Genomic DNA, 16,681 nt, shown 5'->3' with positions numbered 1-16,681 from the left:
ATTTTAACAGGAATTGCAGTGAATCTTTGGCTTTTCCCTCCAAAGACTGTTGACTGGGTTGCCAAATTTACTTTCAAGCCACAGACAGCAAGAAAGTCAGCACAACAAGGCTTTCGCAGAAGTTCCGCCAAACCACATCTCCTTACACCCCACTGGCCACTTCTATGTGCAAAAAAAGGTTGAGAAATAGTGCTAAGCACACTACCAGAGAAGTTTGTCTGTTTTGTTTTGCTTTTATTTTTTGTGTTTTGGTTTGGGGTTTGTTTGTTTGTTTGTTTTCACTAAGAAAGGAAGGAGAATAAATACAGAGTAGGCAATCTGCCTTCTTTACTCCAGGGAAGCTCAGGCATTCCTGAATTCTGGCAGTGGTGAGAGATAAGGTACAGAGCCTCAATAGGGCATGATTACCATATGGATGTGACAGCAGCAACCTCAATGTTAACTCATCATCAAATCACATCCTTTGTCCTTTTTCTTAGAGCATGTGATGCCTTCTTCTTACCCTTTCTTCTCCTTTCTTCTCTTTTTTAAAATTGCCAATGTATTGTCTTACTCATACATGTCCTAGAAATGTGATGAGGTTTCAGGAAATTGGGGTACTGAAAAGTAGATGGGCAGCTCTAATCTATTTTAGTCCAATCTATTTCCTGTGGCAGGACCTTATGCTGGCAAGAGGATTGGCTTGAGTTCAGGCATAACCTGGATACTAATTGTAGAAGAGATAGTGAGCTTTAAGTATTATTTATCAGGTTTCTCTTCCATAAAATGTGCAACTTATCTATTGATATGGATCAGTATATTTGTGAAAGTTCTTGAAAAAAATTAAAATATGATTTAAATGCTATATATTACTTTTGATAATTTCAAATTGCATTTGCTTTTATTTTAATTTTGAAATGCAAAAGCACATGTGGCAAGCACTTGGTCCTCTATATCATGAGGGAAAAAACCCTGTAGGTCAGAATTATTCTACAGTTGAATCACTCCCCGTTGAATTTTTCTTTTGATAGATGCATCTGCCCTTCTTAGTGTGGCAAGTGAGAATCATTTTTACTTTTCACAAAGTAGAAACAACTTAGAAAATTTAGAAAATTCATTATAAGCCTCAAGATAAATATGCTTATTATTTGAAGATATTTCTTAAGTCTTTCTGAGATTAACTTTTCATACTAAAATAATACCTGAGTCACTTTTCCCTTGCTTTATACTTTCCTTTGTATCTCAGGTAAGGAGCTCAAGATAAATCCTTGAGCAATAATAGTAATTTGTCTGTAATTGGCATATATTACAGAGCTGAGTCTGTCTCTGTCTGTCTCTCTCTCTGTCTCTGTCTCTCCCTGTATCTGTCTCTCTGTCTCTCTCAGAGTTTTAAAGACAGGCTCTCCCTATGTTGCCCAGGGTGGTCTCGAGCTCCTGACCTCAAGTGATCCTCCTGGCTCAGCCTCTAAAGTAGCTGAGACTACAGGCATGCACCACCATGCCTGACTGCCACAGCTCTCTTGATTAAAACATTTTTTTAGGACATAGGATTCTTTTTGGTGGCATTAGAAGTAAATAAGATTTTCATGTTTGAGCTGCCTTACCTTGTTAGGGGGTTGAGAAGTGACTAACCTGAATATTATGTCAATAGCAAAAGCAAAAAGAGAGAAGATGCATGATAAGAAGCTAAATTCTGAGTTTATCTTCCCTTTACCACTCGAAGTAGTTAGGTTAGTGTTAGACACATTGACTAATTATATTTCCTATTTTAGTGCTGCTTTGTGAATTTTCTCTTTTATGCTGGTCACTCATTGTAGCATTGGGCTCAGAGCAAAGCTCTGCATTTGGCTCTGAGGGCATCGGTCTCTGAAGGGTGTGTCCCATCAGAGGGCCAAATGCTTCTCAGGGCAGCTGGGGTTTTCAGATGGCAATAGGTCAAAATTAAAAATAGGGATATAAAATCTTCTTTTACCCTGGCTCATCCAGTTTGGCAGAGGCTAGTTTCAGAAGAGTCTAGAAGTGACATTTCCACTTTCATGGGTTGATATAAGGATTTGTCAAGTGAGGAATGCTGTTGGACTTGGACATGCCAGTGACTTAAATGTGAGGGTCATTGCAGCAGGATGGCTGAGTACTGGGTGCAGCAGCCCCTCAAAACCCTCTGTGTTGTTTGTGATCCTTCCACATGGCTCAAAAAGATTGTGACTGATCCATTGTCAAGATTTGGATCGTACTTCCAAATATAAATTCTTAGATTCTATTTTCTTTTCCTAAATCTTCCTGTCCATGGAAAAAAATCATTCTGATTTGTCATTAGCATATTTTACATACTCAGGTTTATGTCCATGTCAAAGTGTAATCTTACACTTCTTGTAAGTGACTGTGAACCAGGGCAACATCCCCCAAAACTCTTTCTTGGGGCAGAAGACCCTGATGGCTCCTGAGGCACAGCTGACTAACAGTTTATCAAGGGAATCTTGATTGTCTCTCTCTGGGTATCAGGGGTCAGCCAAGAAAAGGATGCCAGAATATGCTGAAAGCTCTAGTACTCTTGATTCAAAACCTGAGGATTCCTTTCTTCGTGTAATTAATACATGGCAGTTATTGTGAGGCACTAGAGAGATACAAAGACAAATATAACACAATGTATGCCCTTAAGAAATGTATATTTAGTAGGAGGGGACAGATAAATAAACAGAAGAGTGCCACTAAATATCCCCAGGACTTTGATAAGAGTCAGTCAGGGTTGGGGGTAGGGGTTGAGGCTTGAGGGATGGGAAGAAATAAAAAACCTCATGGAGGGTGTGACCCTTGAGCTGAATTTTCAGCTGACAGATGCTGGCTGCTGGGCATGTTGGGGAAAAGCATTCTTGTAGAGTAAGGCAAGACAGAGAAACATGAGACTATATTCTGTTTGGGGGACATGCAGGATGACAGACCAGCATGAAGACAGGTTTTATAAAAGAGGAAATCAAAAGGCCAAATGAGGAGAGATGGTAGTGTCTTAACTTCCATGAACATTAAAAATTTCAACTTGTAAGCAATAGATGGCAATTAAAGGTATTTTTTTAAATAAAAGAATGAATGGCTCTGAACATGCCCTAGTGATAACTGATTGTTTGTTGCTTCTTCCTCCTGTCCTCAATTTAAATAAAGCAAGTAATTATCGAGCATGTTGTAACATAATTTCCTGTAAAAGGGAAATTTATATTCCTTTTAGAAAACCAATAATACTCTAACTCTTTTTGATTAAAATGTCCATATTAAGCCGGGCGCAGTGACTCACGCCTGTAATCCCAACACTTTGGGAGGCCGAGGCAGGTGGATCACGAGGTCAGGAGATGGAGACCATCCTGGCTAACACCGTGAAACCCTGTCTCTACTAAAAATACAAAAAATTAGCCGGGCGTGGTGGCAGGCGCCTGTAGTCCCAGCTACTCGGGAGGCTGAGGCAGGAGAATGGCGTGAACCCGGGAGGTGGAGCTTGCAGTGAGCCGAGATCCAGCCACTGCACTCCAGCCTGGGTGAAGAGTGAGACTCTGTCTCAAAAAATAAAATAAAATAAAATAAAATAAATAAAATGTCCATATTAAATTATGTTTTCCCTACTTAGGAATGCAGGATACATGAGGGTACTATATTCATGTACCACTTGGTTTACCAGTATTTGCTTACTTAATCATGATTTCTTAAGCAATCATAGAAAACCACTAGAAAGAGACATAAACTATTTGAAAATGCACTGTGCACATTTTTATCTTGTTCCTGGGCATGTGACCAAGTGATTTGTGTTGACAGAATGGTTATACGCCACTGCACATCGCTGCCAAAAAGAACCAGATGGACATAGCGACAACTCTGCTGGAATATGGTGCTGATGCCAACGCAGTTACCCGGCAAGGAATTGCTTCCGTCCATCTCGCAGCTCAGGAAGGGCACGTGGACATGGTGTCGCTGCTCCTCGGTAGAAATGCGAATGTGAACCTGAGCAATAAGGTAACCCACTTCTTTCTTGACAAAGCATGCAGCACACCAAAACCTCACCCCTCAGAAAGGTCACTAAGAATTCACAGAAGATCTGGGTCAAATAGGATGTGTAAAGTGTAATATTGCACCAAGTTGTTTACCAAAGTGTTACTTAACAGAGCAAAAATTTGGAAACAATCTGTTTAAACAATAAGAAAAATGGTCAATACGCCAGTTGCTCTGGCTCAGGCATTTAATCCTAGCACTTTGGGAAGACAAGGCGGGTAGACTGCTCGAGCCCAGAAGATGGAGGCTGCAGTGAGCTCTGATTGCTTCTTTATACTCCAGCCTGGGTGACAGAGTGAGACCCTGTCTCTTTAAAAAAAAAAAAAAAAAAAAAGAGAGACAGAAAGATAATGGTAAATAAATAATTCAGATAATTCAGTCAGGCAATGAGTGTATATGGGAGTGGCTCTATATACACATAGCCATAAAAATGAAGTCCAGAAAGTTTTTGTAGTAACATAAAGTTTTGTTATAATGTTAATTCAAAGAGCACCATTGTTACTTCACCATAACATAGCAAATAAGAAGCTGCAAATTGTAGCCCTTTGCTTTATTCCACAAACATGTTTGGGGTCCTGCTCCTTGCTCATCCGTTTTTAAGATCTAGGTTACAAAGAGAAATGGGAAACATTGCTGCCTTCGTGAGTTCATTTTAATAACAAATTTAGAGTAGCTATTTTATGGAGTAGATAGGAGAAGTTGTTGGCAATTTTGAAGGAACTTGTGAAGACTGTTCCCTAAACTCTTCAAACACCCATGCTGTCATCTTTGATATGCTCATTATTCATGAAGAAAAGACTAGAGTTTTGTCAAGCAAAGTGAAAGTTCAGCCCACAATTAACCAGAAACTTGTTAATGAAGTTACTGCCTCTCCCTGTATGTATCAAAGAATTTAGGTTTGCTGAATTGCTCATTAAGATTGGCCCAAAACACAAGACAGGTGTTTCTAAATCTTCAGATAATAGGAAACCACACAAAAGGGCCCTCAGATTCTGATAACCTCCCCTCTCTGGCATTTAGCTTCTCTTCTGCCTGCTGGGTGTGGGCATAGCTGTGATATTTCTCAGGCCTAGCTCAGATATTGGAGTAGGGTTGCAAAATAGCAATAGTCTTATGTTGACAAATAACAAGTAATTTAAATACTTTCAACACGTGTGCCTGTGTTTTGAAATCACAGAGAGTTTGAATCCTAAGTTGGATTCTTCCTGTGTCATTTAGGCAAGTTATATTACCTCTCTGAGCCTCAGTTTTGTCCTTTAGTACATGGAGATAGCACTACTGACTTCTTGAGTTGCTTTGAGGATACACTGAGAAAACATTCAACACTTTTAAGTAAGAAAAAATCGTTTTTTTAATTTTGGAGTTTTTACAGTTTTGGAAAAAGGTTACTCCATAACAATCTGAATTCTCAAGGTTATTATTTAACAAATTCTATAGACCAAAAGACATATACAGGAGACCAGGGATATCTTTTTTTAGTTTTAGTATTGTGAAAATCTTTTTTGGTCATTACAGAGCAAACACATTTTTTTAATTTTATTTTTTTCTTGTTAAACATTCCTTTTAGGAGTGCATGTCTCAGCATTAATGGGAATCAAAAAGCAATTTCATAATCGTAATTATAGTTAAGATTTGTTTGATCTTTTGAATTTTCTATAGTTTTATATACCAATTTAGAGACCAGAATTGTAATGGCTTGCCTCAAAACTCAACTTGTCTTTATGACAAAGAGGACCTTGTGTTTCCCAAATTGAAGCACATGCTGGTGTCAGAGTGTATTTTCTCTTGTGAGCCCATAATATTGTATTTCATCATTTCTTCCAGAAACAATGTAGTACTTGCACAATTGGTTTAAATTGAATATTTCCAGTAGGTTTGATACCAAACTGCAGTGTGACTGACTTTGTTTCTTCAAAATCCTGCAGCCAACTGGTACAATATATGCCCAGCCTTGAATTCATCTTAGCCTCATAGAGTGATTTTAAGCTAAAAATATTTAGGGCAAAAATTTTCTCAGTGCTTGTTTTAGTAGAGTGGAAATTAACAAAAGGAATTCTGAAGACTCAAAGACATATAGCAAACCAGGGAAACCTGGAAATTTCTGGCCACTTTCCTGAGTAAATGATACACAAGCAGAGATATTCCTAAAGGAATTCTAAAAGATCAACTGACTTTCCATTAGCATGTTGAACTCAAGGAACTTCCAAGAACTTCTAATACTTTTAACTTCTAACTTCTCATTAGAAACTATCTAATAAGAAGGCATTTGTAAATCCTTGCATCCTTTCTCCGTTGTCGTTTTCAGTATAAAGCACTAAATATGCCCTGATATGAAAACAGAAAAGCAGCAAAACTTTTTATTATTCAATAAGGAACTGTCTCTCAGTTTTTGTCAGTTTTTCCTGAGCTGCCAGTGTTTTAAGCATCAATTACTCACTGTTCCCTCCTCCCTTCTCCTGCCTACCTTTCCCTCTTCTCACATAACACTACATTTTATTTCCTTGCTAAAAAATAACTATTAAAAAAGATTTAGCTTTCATAATTTATGTTGAACTAAACACTTTATTGTTTTTACTTTCTTTTTTCTTACTAGTAACCAGCACTTTCCCAGTACTTTTAAGGAAAAATGATCATGAACCCCAAGTTATTGTTGAGGTGCTAGTGTTCGATTTGATTCAATTTTGCTTTTGATGTTCCTATTTTCCCATATAGGTTTTGCAGACCCCAATGCTTATATTTTTTATACAACTGAAAGAATATTAAACAGAGCTGTTGCTATTTTAATTTGATGTTTTCTCTGTTTCAAATAAATACTTTTTTTTTTTTTTTTTTGAGACAGAATTTCATTCTTGTTTCCCAGGCTGGAGTGCAATGATGCAATCTTGGCTCACTGCAACCTCCGCCTCCAGGGTGCAAGCGATTCTTCTGCCTCAGCCTCCTGAGTAGCTGGGATTACAGGCATGCACCACCACTCCCGGCTAATTTTGTATTTTTAGTAGAGACAGGGTTTCTCCATGTAGGTCAGGCTGGTCTCAAACTCCCAACCTCAGGGGATCCGTCCGCCTTGGCCTCCCAAAGTGCTGGGATTATAGACGTGAGCCACTGTGCCCGGCCCTAAGTGCTATTTTTAAAATGAGCAATGATCAAAATGCCATAAAAGATTAACAGGTAACTTCTGAACTCAAACAGGGCTGTGGTTACCTTCATATTGTTTTTTAAAATCTTTTAAATTATAACCAAGAATATAAAAATAAAATGTTATTTATATAATTTATACTGTTCTACCTAAGAAAAATGTTTGATTTTTTTTCTCTGATTTAATCTATGAGTGAGTGGATTAAATGCTAGATGCTAGACACTGGTTATATAAAAATCAAAGATACAATACTTGCCTCAACAAGCTCACAGTGGTTTGAGGAAGACAAGCAAGAAAACAGAGTTTAAATGCAGGATTATGATATTTGTAATAGAAGTGAGCACATAGTAGGTTTGCACATAAATGTAATACCTTGGCCCTTTATTGAAACGAGAAGAGAGAAAGACCAGGGAAGCCTGAAGTGACTCCATCAGTGAGTGGGTAAGCCAGGTGAGCAGCAGGCACCTAGACATGGGAGCATGAGGGGACAACATGTGCCCACAACACATTTCTCAGTCTTTGCTGAGAGCTACTCAGTAAAGTACCCTCAGTGTCAAAAGTTTCAAACTTAGAATAGGTGACCATGACACTCATAAAATGTTGTGGCTGACAATATTATTTCCTCTGAAGTAGAACACGGAACATGGTTCTGTGATGAGGTCAGTGTTTGGGTGGTGCCAATTTTGGCTCTGGCTTATTTTTCTTGAATTTCAAGTGAATGCATCAGTCCTCCTTTTCACACTTCCCCCTTTATTCAGTTCAAGTGAGCTTCCTCCAAAATTCTATAAACATTATTAAAAAGTCCCAGCTTGACTCTCTCTGTGTTCCATAATTGCTCTGATGGAATAGCAACCCCTGAATAAATAATGTTTCACATCTAGAAGACTCTGTGCTCTTCCTGAAACTGTCTTTGATTACCTCCTTTCCTCTAACAAATAGGACAGGCTGATATTTTCATTGCACAGATGCTAGAGGGGGAGAAAAGACTTCCAGGATTAAGATATTAACTTCTGTGCTCATAATGGATGAAAGCAAAAAATCTGAAAGCACTAACACCAACTCACTTTCTCTTAAATATTATAAAAAATGCTTTACAATTTAAAGAGGTTTTTTAAAACCAGAGTATAATCTTAGTAATTTTTTTTCTTGGTCATAAGAGCAACCATGTGTTCTGCAAATTCTCTAATAGGGTTAGTTTCAAATACTGTATCAGTCTTGTTCAATCCATACATCATCTAAATGACCTGGAAATTGTCATGATCTTGCATTCACATTACATTTCACAGGCAATCTTTCCTACCCAGAGTGACATACAGAAAATATTCATTAGACCTTGGGAATTAATATGGAGAAAATATTATCAGCATATGTCAGTGTTCACTTTGTAAACAGATTCATTTAAATAATTTTTGGTAAAGCTAGTGGCATTGGCAATATGTTAAAACTCTTGCATAATTTTGTAAAAAAAAAAAGAGTCTAATTTTTGGAGATGAACACTGAAATGTATGGGGGTAAATGTTATAGTGTCTAGATTTGTGTTAATATTGCCACAAATGAATGAAAAAAGAGGGATAGGTGAAACAAATATAGGAAAACTTTGATAATTGCTAAGTCTGTGATGAGTATACAAGGCTCACTCCATTTCTTACACTTTCGAGTATGCCTACAATTTTTCATGCAGCCTACAGATAGTCATGTTGCCACAGTGCTAAGACAGTATAACATGTAATTTTTTTTTTTGAGACAGGTTTCATTCACCCCTGTCACCAAGGCTGGAGTGCAATGGCGCTATCTCAACTCACTGCAACCTCCACCTACCGAGCTCAAACAATTCTCCTGCCTTAGCCTCCCAAGTAGCTGGGACTACAGGTGCATGCCACTGCACCTGGCTAATTTTTGCAGAGATGGGGCCTCGCCATGTTGGCCAGGCTGGTCTCAAACTCATGGGCTTATGTGATCCACCTGCCTCGGCCTCCCAAGCATATAAATTTATTCCATAGGTTTTTTCTAACATAGAAATTCTCGGCTTACCATCTTAGAATTCACAAATGGTTTCTCAAACATGGCTATGTGTGTGACATTCCTTCCTGTACGATGACTGTGCCCTTTGAATCTTTTGCAGAGTGGCCTGACCCCACTCCATTTGGCTGCTCAAGAAGATCGAGTGAATGTGGCAGAAGTCCTCGTAAACCAAGGGGCTCATGTGGACGCCCAGACAAAGGTATACGGCCCTCCCTTGCCACACAGAAAAGAATGTGTCCATTTGGTGACTGCAGTAAGGAAGAAACTATAATTGTATCAGGAGAACAAACCCTTTAATCATCTCTTTTCTACGTAGTATTTTAAATATTTATTTATGCAAGGGACACTAAAGTCTCCGGTTGCCATATTCCAGGGACTTTTGTCTTTAACGGCCTGGGTACTTGATTCTAGCTGCACAGTAATTTCCCCCTATATTAACACTCTTGAGCCTCCTTACAACAAATGTGTCCTTCGGGGCAGAGTGTGAAAGCTTGTACCTTTCTTAGTTTTTGTGATGGATGTTTTAAATGCAGACAAATAGACAAATAGAAAAACTTGTAATTTGTGACCTCTACGTTCGTTCAGCATGATTTATGAAACAGGATAAATTAAGGCTTATTTAAATATTACTCACTTGCTAAATTCCTAATGGTCTGTGCGGTCATGCGTGTGTTCTCCCTGTCTCAGACGAAAAAGCTCTCATTTCAAAAAGAAAAAAAAATTGCTAATTAATCTTATATAATGCCACAATTCAAACACACACACAAAATAGGACTTCTCATGTCATCATCAAAGATGTAGCTTCACATTAATCACATTTCTCTGAAAATTTTCTTTATATGCTTACTTTTGTTATTTCTTCATATCAGATTTGTGTCATCTACTCTAACACTTTTTTTTGTTTGTTTTTTGTTTTTTGGTTTTTTGTTTGTTTGTTTGTTTTTTGAGACGGAGTCTCACTCTGTTACCAGGCTGGAGTGCAGTGGCTTGATCTCGGCTCACTGCAACCTCCACCTCCCACGTTCTAGCAATTCTCCTGCCTCAGCCTCCCGAGTAGCTGGGACTACAGCCATGTGCCACCATGCCCAACTAATTTTTGTATTTTTAGTAGAGATGGGGTTTCACCATGTTAGCCAGGATGGTCTTGATCTCTTCACCTTGTGATCCTCACGCCTCGGCCTCCCAAAGTGCTGGGATTACAGGCATGAGCCCCTGCACCCAGCCACATACGCTTTCTTTCTATATGCCATGTTTGACATGAAAAAGAAACTACTAAATATTGTGAATAAAATTTTTATATGTAATATAGGCAGGTTCTGAGGTATATGGGCATATTGAAGTAACTAGTAATACAGAAATATTACCCCAAATTAGCCAGATAAAAGGGTATTGACACCAAAATGAGACTGAATTTAGCTTATTTTCTTATGCTGCTTGAATACTTTCATCAGGAAATAATTCTTGACTTTGGAAATTTGCAACTTTATGGTAAATGTCTTCATTCCATACTGCTTTATTCATATACACAGAGAGAGAGAGAGAGAGAGAGAGAGAGACTTAAACACTTTCTTAGGTTCTCTCTCCTTTTTATAGATACAAAACTCTAGAAGGCAAGGTCTGGGTCAAGTTTCTCAACATTTTTCTGCCCCAGCACAACCAAGCCATGCCCTAAAATTCAGCCAGGGAGTATGGTGAGGATTCTCAAGGCCAGGTGGGGGAGGAGAGAAGCAAGTACTGTGCTGCCTCCATCTGTTTTCCATTTGCACACACAGCCCCTCGATGTACGAGTCTTGGGACTCCACCACAGTTTCCTTCTAACCCAGCCCAACTCAGGTCCCAGTTGGTAGTCTTTTTTTTTTTTTTTTTTCTCCAAGAGGGAGTCTCACTCTGTCACTCAAGCTGGAATGTAATGGCTTGCTGCAACCTCCACCTCCCGGATTCAAGCAATCCCACCTCAGCCTCCTGAGTAGCTGGGACTACAGGCACATGCCACCACACCCAGCTAATTTTTGTATTTTTAGCAGAGGCAGGGTATCGCCATGTTGGCCAGGCTGATCTCAAGCTCCTGACCTCAGGTGATCCATCTGCCTTGGCCTCCCAAAATGCTGGGATTACAGGCATGAGCCACCGTTCCCGGCCACGTAGTCATTTTTGTACCCCGTATAATATCTGGCAGCGTGTAACCTTTCCTGCCCTTTACAAACGGAGCAGAGCGTCTCACTTCAGAAAGCATCTCTCTGTCCTTTACAAGTTATTTTCCTTTCCTTTCTCTTCTCTGCAAAGGTCACAGCCACCAAAAGGAAGTGAAGCCATGATTGTCCCATAACTAGAGCACAGCAGAAGTGCAGATAGCTGGGTTGCTTGCATTTGCTGCTTAATTTTGTGAATAAGGAGTTTGTTGTATCCCAGGAATGTTCACATTCTCACTGGTAAAGAAGACATCCCCAAGCAGCCCACAGGTGGGATGTATACCATTCAACTCATTGGCTTACATGCAAAAATAATTAATAATAATAAAAATATCAAGACCTCTTCTTCCTGATGAGGAGAAGACTAGAAAATCCTGGTAACAGCCTTTGCAGTCCTCTCCCCCCGCACCCCTCCAGTTTGCTGACCCTTTATACCCCACCCCCCTTTTGCATTTGAAGTTCACCAAATGAGTTTAAGCTAATTTGTGCCACAGGGTATAATAATCAGTGTTGTTTGATAGAGATGAAGCCACTGCTTTTGCTTTTTAGAAGGATAATGTCCAGAAGCATTTTATTTAGACCACCCCTGAAAGGCATTGATTCTTAGAGGACACTAATTAGGGATCAGGAGTTACACTGGATTTCTTTAAATGTGTGTAAAAGCATAAAAAGCTCTGAGAACTTATGTGATACTTACCTATTTCACATTTATGTGTAGATTTCCTACTGGTCACCAAATTCTTACCTGGGAGATATATTCCTTGCCCTCATAGAATTCATAGTTTAGAGAGCAAAACACATAGTATTATAATAACAAAGTCATCATCATAATAAAATAAAACAATGTATTACCCATTTTCTCTATGCCAGGTACTATTCTAAGTGCTTTTCATTTATTATTTTGTTTAATTCTTACAACTACCCTATGAGGCTGGTAAAATTAGCATCCTCGTCTTACAGATGAGGAAACTGAACCACAGAAAAAGTAATTACTTGCATAAGGTCCCAAAGCTAATTATTACAAAGCCTGATTTTAACCACAGGTCTATATCTAGAAATATATATATAATTTTAGAGTATTAGGTAATAACTAAGATTTTTGACAAAGGTGGGTAGGATAGAGGAAGCTATAGCTTGTTCAATATCATGGGAACATGTGAAGAAAAACAGGGATTATGTCTTAAGATATCGCTAGAAAATTAAGATCTCAGAGGGCCTTAATGTACCAGGCTAAGCTGCCCAGCTTTTTATCCTGTTTGCACTGAGAAGCCACTGAAGTTTTTAAACACAAACGTGATAAGATCAGCAATCTGGTTTAAAAAGATCCTGGGAAACAATGCAAAGAGTAAGTTGATTTTAAACCTTGCAGCAGGGGCAGTTAGGCTATTGTGAAATCCAAATGAAGAATAAAGAAGGCCTGAACTAAGTGGCAGATGAGACACTGAGAACAAGAGAGAAATTAGAGAGATAATTAAAAGACATACAAACAGCTAAGATTCGAAGACTTTTGGGAGGCCGCGGCGGCCAGATCACGAGGTCAAGAGATCGAGACCATCCTGGCTAACACGGCGAAACCCCGTCTCTACTAAAACAATACAAAGAAATTAGCTGGGCATGGTGGCGGCTGCCTGTAGTCCCAGCTACTCGGGAGGCTGAGGCAGAAGAATGGTGTGAACCCAGGAAGCAGAGCTCACAGTGAGCCGCACCACTGCACTTCAGCCTGGGCGACAGAGCGAGACTCCATCTCAAAAAAAAGATTTGAAGACCATGTGTGGTATGGGGACTAAGGAGAAGCAGGAAATTCAGGAGGAAACTAAGGATCTGACCTGTGCAACTGGGTGATCACAAGTACCATTCAATGAGACAGGGAATAAAGGAGAGACAAAGCCAGCTGGGGAAAGAGGACTATGAGTTTCCTATTGGGTGTGTTGAATTGTAGATTACCAGGGGCCAATCAAGTAGGAAAACCCAAGAAATGACTCACATATTGATCTGGACACAGAAAGGATGGCTGGACTAAAGATGCAGATTTCGGAATCATCACAGTCAAGGTATTAGCTGACACTGTGAAAGTAGACGTGATCCTCAAGGAAAAGTGTGGCGCAAACCAAAGACAAAACCCTCGGGATCCACTCCATTTTACAGCGGATGGAGGAGGCAAAGGAGGGCTGTCCAAAGGTAGAGGAGAAATCAGGAAAGAATATGATAGGGCTGTCAAATTATGAAAAACTGTCAAGGTGTTTCAGATAAGAGAAGCTCAAAGTCCATGCATGCCAGGCATGGCTGGACACTTGGGATATTAAGAAGCAGTTTTACTAGAGCAGTGGAGATGGTGAAATGTAGGGAGGATGAGCTGGAACAGTGAATGAAGATTATTTTTTTTTCCAAGAAGTTTAGTTTTCAAAGGATAGAAACCTAGAGAAAAGGAGAAATATTTGAAAGGAGTGCTTTTTGTTTCTAAGATGGAAACATAAAAATATGTCTATAAGCTGAGATGAGCATGCCAGAGGAAAGAAAAATGGTTAGCAAAATTACTTGTTTTTTTGTTTGTTTGTTTGTTTTTGTTTGTTTATTTATTTTATTTTTTTTTTTTGAGACGAAGTTTCGCTCTTGTCACCCAGGCTGGAGTGCAGTTGTGTGATCTTGGCTCACTGCAACCTCCACCTCCCGGATTCAGGCGATTCTCCTGCCTCAGCTTCCCAAGTAGCTGGGATTACAGGCACCGCCACGCCTGGCTAATTTTTTGTATTTTTAGTAGAGATGGGGTTTTGCCATATTGGGCAGGCTGATCTCGAGCTCCTGACCTCGGGTGATCCGCCGGCCTCGGCCTCCAAAAGTGCTGGGATTACAGACATGAGCTACTGTGCCTGGCCTGGTTAGCAAAATTATAAGGGGTATCAGAAGCGGAATAGGCTGAGCCAGAGTTAGAAATGACAATTTCTTTCTCTTTCTGTTTTTTTTTTCTTTCTTTTTTTTTTTTTTTTGGAGACAGAGTCTCTCACTCTGTTGCCCAGGCTGGAGTACATGGGCATGATCATGGCTCACTGCAGCATCAACTTCCCAGGTTCAAGTGATCCTGCCACCTCAGCCTCCTGAGTAGCTGGGACTACAGACACATGCCACCACGCCCGGCTAATTGTTTTTTTGTTTTGTTTTTTTGTTTTTGTATTTTTAGCAGAGACAGGGTTTTTTCCTTGTTGACCAGGCTGGTCTTGACCTCCTGGCCTCAAGTGATCTGCCCGCCTCAGCCTCCCAAAGTGCTGGGATTACAGGCATGAGCCACCACACCCGGCCTGATCTTTTCCTGTTTTCAGTCATTAATTTACCAAAGATTTAAAATATTTATTGAGCACTGATGATATGCCAGGCACTGTTTTCAGCACGAGGTGATAATAGCTAACCCTATGTGTCAGACACTGTTGAAATAATTGTTAACAGTTAATCCTTACAACAACACAATGACTTTGGTACTGCTACTAAAGTCCATTTTATAATGCATAAGCCAATGTACAGAGAGGTTCAATAACTTATCCAAATTCACACAGATAGTAAGTAGCAGAGCTGGGTCCCAAACCCAGACAGTCTGCCTCTGAGGCCCAGGTTCCTGGCTGCTGAGCCCCTCCTTCCCCCGTTCTCATCAGTCAGAAGTGCAGTCTTATCAGTGAATGGATGTAAACATCTACTACTTGGTAATCAAGAGAGGAAAAAAGGAAGGAATGTTGTTAAAGACTCGGATGTATTTTGCAGGGTTTTGCTGAGCTCTATCCAGTGTTGCCCAAAGGAAGGAGGGAAAAACCTAATCAGCTTGTAATGATGTTATCAGGGAGGCAGCTGTGACAAAGAGGCAGAGGCTGCTCTGTTCCCTGGGCTATGGCTCTTTATTTGTTTGCTTGTTTATTTAGCTACTCAAGAAAAAAATAGGGAGTCTTTGAAAAATTTGTTACTGCTGATTGGAAAGAATTGCTCACGTCCCACCTCTCTGAGCGTATTTATGCGAGGTGCTATTTTGTATGGGAATGCTGTTAACCCCGAGGAATGGAGGAGCCCACATCTGATTTCTCTGAATGCAAGTTCAATCTTCTTGGCCATGCCCACGTATTTTTGAGAAAACACTTTAGTGTTTGTGGAACAGCAGGAAGACCAGTGTCCTGGAGCACAGCGACCAAGGGAGAGAATGGTGGGAAGATTAAAAGCTGTATGGATGGGGAATGAGGAGGATAGGGGAGACTAGAATTAGAGAGCTCCTAACGCTGTATTATAATGACTTAGGGTTTTAATAAGAATGAGATGGGAAGCTATGAGGATGAATAGAACCTGTGCATTAAAATATTTAGGCCAGGCATAGTGGTTCACACTTGTAATCCCAGCACTTTGGGAGGCCAAGGCAGGAAGATCACTTGAGCCCAGGAGTTTGAGACCAGCCTAGGCAACATAGTGAGACCTCATCCCTACAAAAAATAGAAAAATTAGCCAGGCGTGGTGGTGCATGCCTGTAGTCACAGCTACTTGAGATAGATTGAGCCCAGGAGGGGAAGCTGCAGTGAGCCATGATCCCATCACTGCACCCCAGCCTGGTGACAGAGCAAGACCCTGTCTCAAATAAATAAATAAACAACCCTGTCTCAACTATATATACCTAATCAACACATCCATCTCAACAACTATTAGAAATGGTTGTATTATAACTTAGGCAAATTGACTAAAATCTCAAAGAATTTTTTAATATTTAGATTTTTAAAAAATATTGGGTCCACATGGTTTTGACTTGTAAGGGGAAGTTCTCTGAACTTGCAAATAATGTTACTTCAATCAATTAAACCAACTGTACTGAGCACTGATTGGACACATTATTTTCAAGCTTCCCTTATTAAGCAGTATTCTGATCATGGGTGCAGTATCTGAGTTCCTCTGTACTGAAAAGGAGAACCCTGCAAAGCAGGCAAATGGATTCTGGTCACCAAAAAGGAATATCCTCCATCGTGTATTCAGTAGCGTTAGAGGTTGTAAGTCAGTTTCCTATATGTGGTTATGGTGAGCTTTCCAGGGACAGTCTGGTCAGTGTGGGTGCACTGACAGTTTGTTTAGTGAGACAAAGTCTACCAAGAGTCACCTCTCTAGGGCAGCACATCCCTGGTAAGGTATCTTCACCTTCTGCAGTCAACTGTGGTTTGGGCATCTCTTTTTCAAATTCAAATGTATTCATTTGCTGGGGTCACCGTAAAGACACTAGTGCCATCATATAAGATACAGACCCTTGAAAATATGGATCACCCACCCCCATTCCTGTTTAGAAATATTGTGATAAAAGGTCAATGTTCTCCCT

The 16,681-nt window shown here is 39.9% G+C and overlaps 1 protein-coding gene across 30 annotated transcripts in view; it reads left to right on the top strand.

Moving 5' to 3' along the window:
- The window catches only part of ANK3 (ankyrin 3), a 709,526-nt gene that overhangs the window by 546,207 nt on the left and 146,638 nt on the right, over positions 1-16,681 (top strand). For all 30 annotated transcript variants that reach the window (XM_057298899.1, XM_055092833.3, XM_055092837.2 and 27 more), the window contains 2 exons: positions 3,778-3,975; positions 9,270-9,368. In XM_057298899.1, coding sequence (XP_057154882.1) covers positions 3,778-3,975; positions 9,270-9,368 — 297 coding nt within the window. The remainder of the gene's footprint in view (positions 1-3,777; positions 3,976-9,269; positions 9,369-16,681) is intronic.

This window comes from Pan paniscus, chromosome 8 (assembly GCF_029289425.2).
Source record: "Pan paniscus chromosome 8, NHGRI_mPanPan1-v2.0_pri, whole genome shotgun sequence".
NCBI lineage: Eukaryota > Metazoa > Chordata > Mammalia > Primates > Hominidae > Pan > Pan paniscus.
Note: the sequence above shows the minus strand (reverse complement) of the source record. Positions and strands in the feature narration are given on the sequence as shown.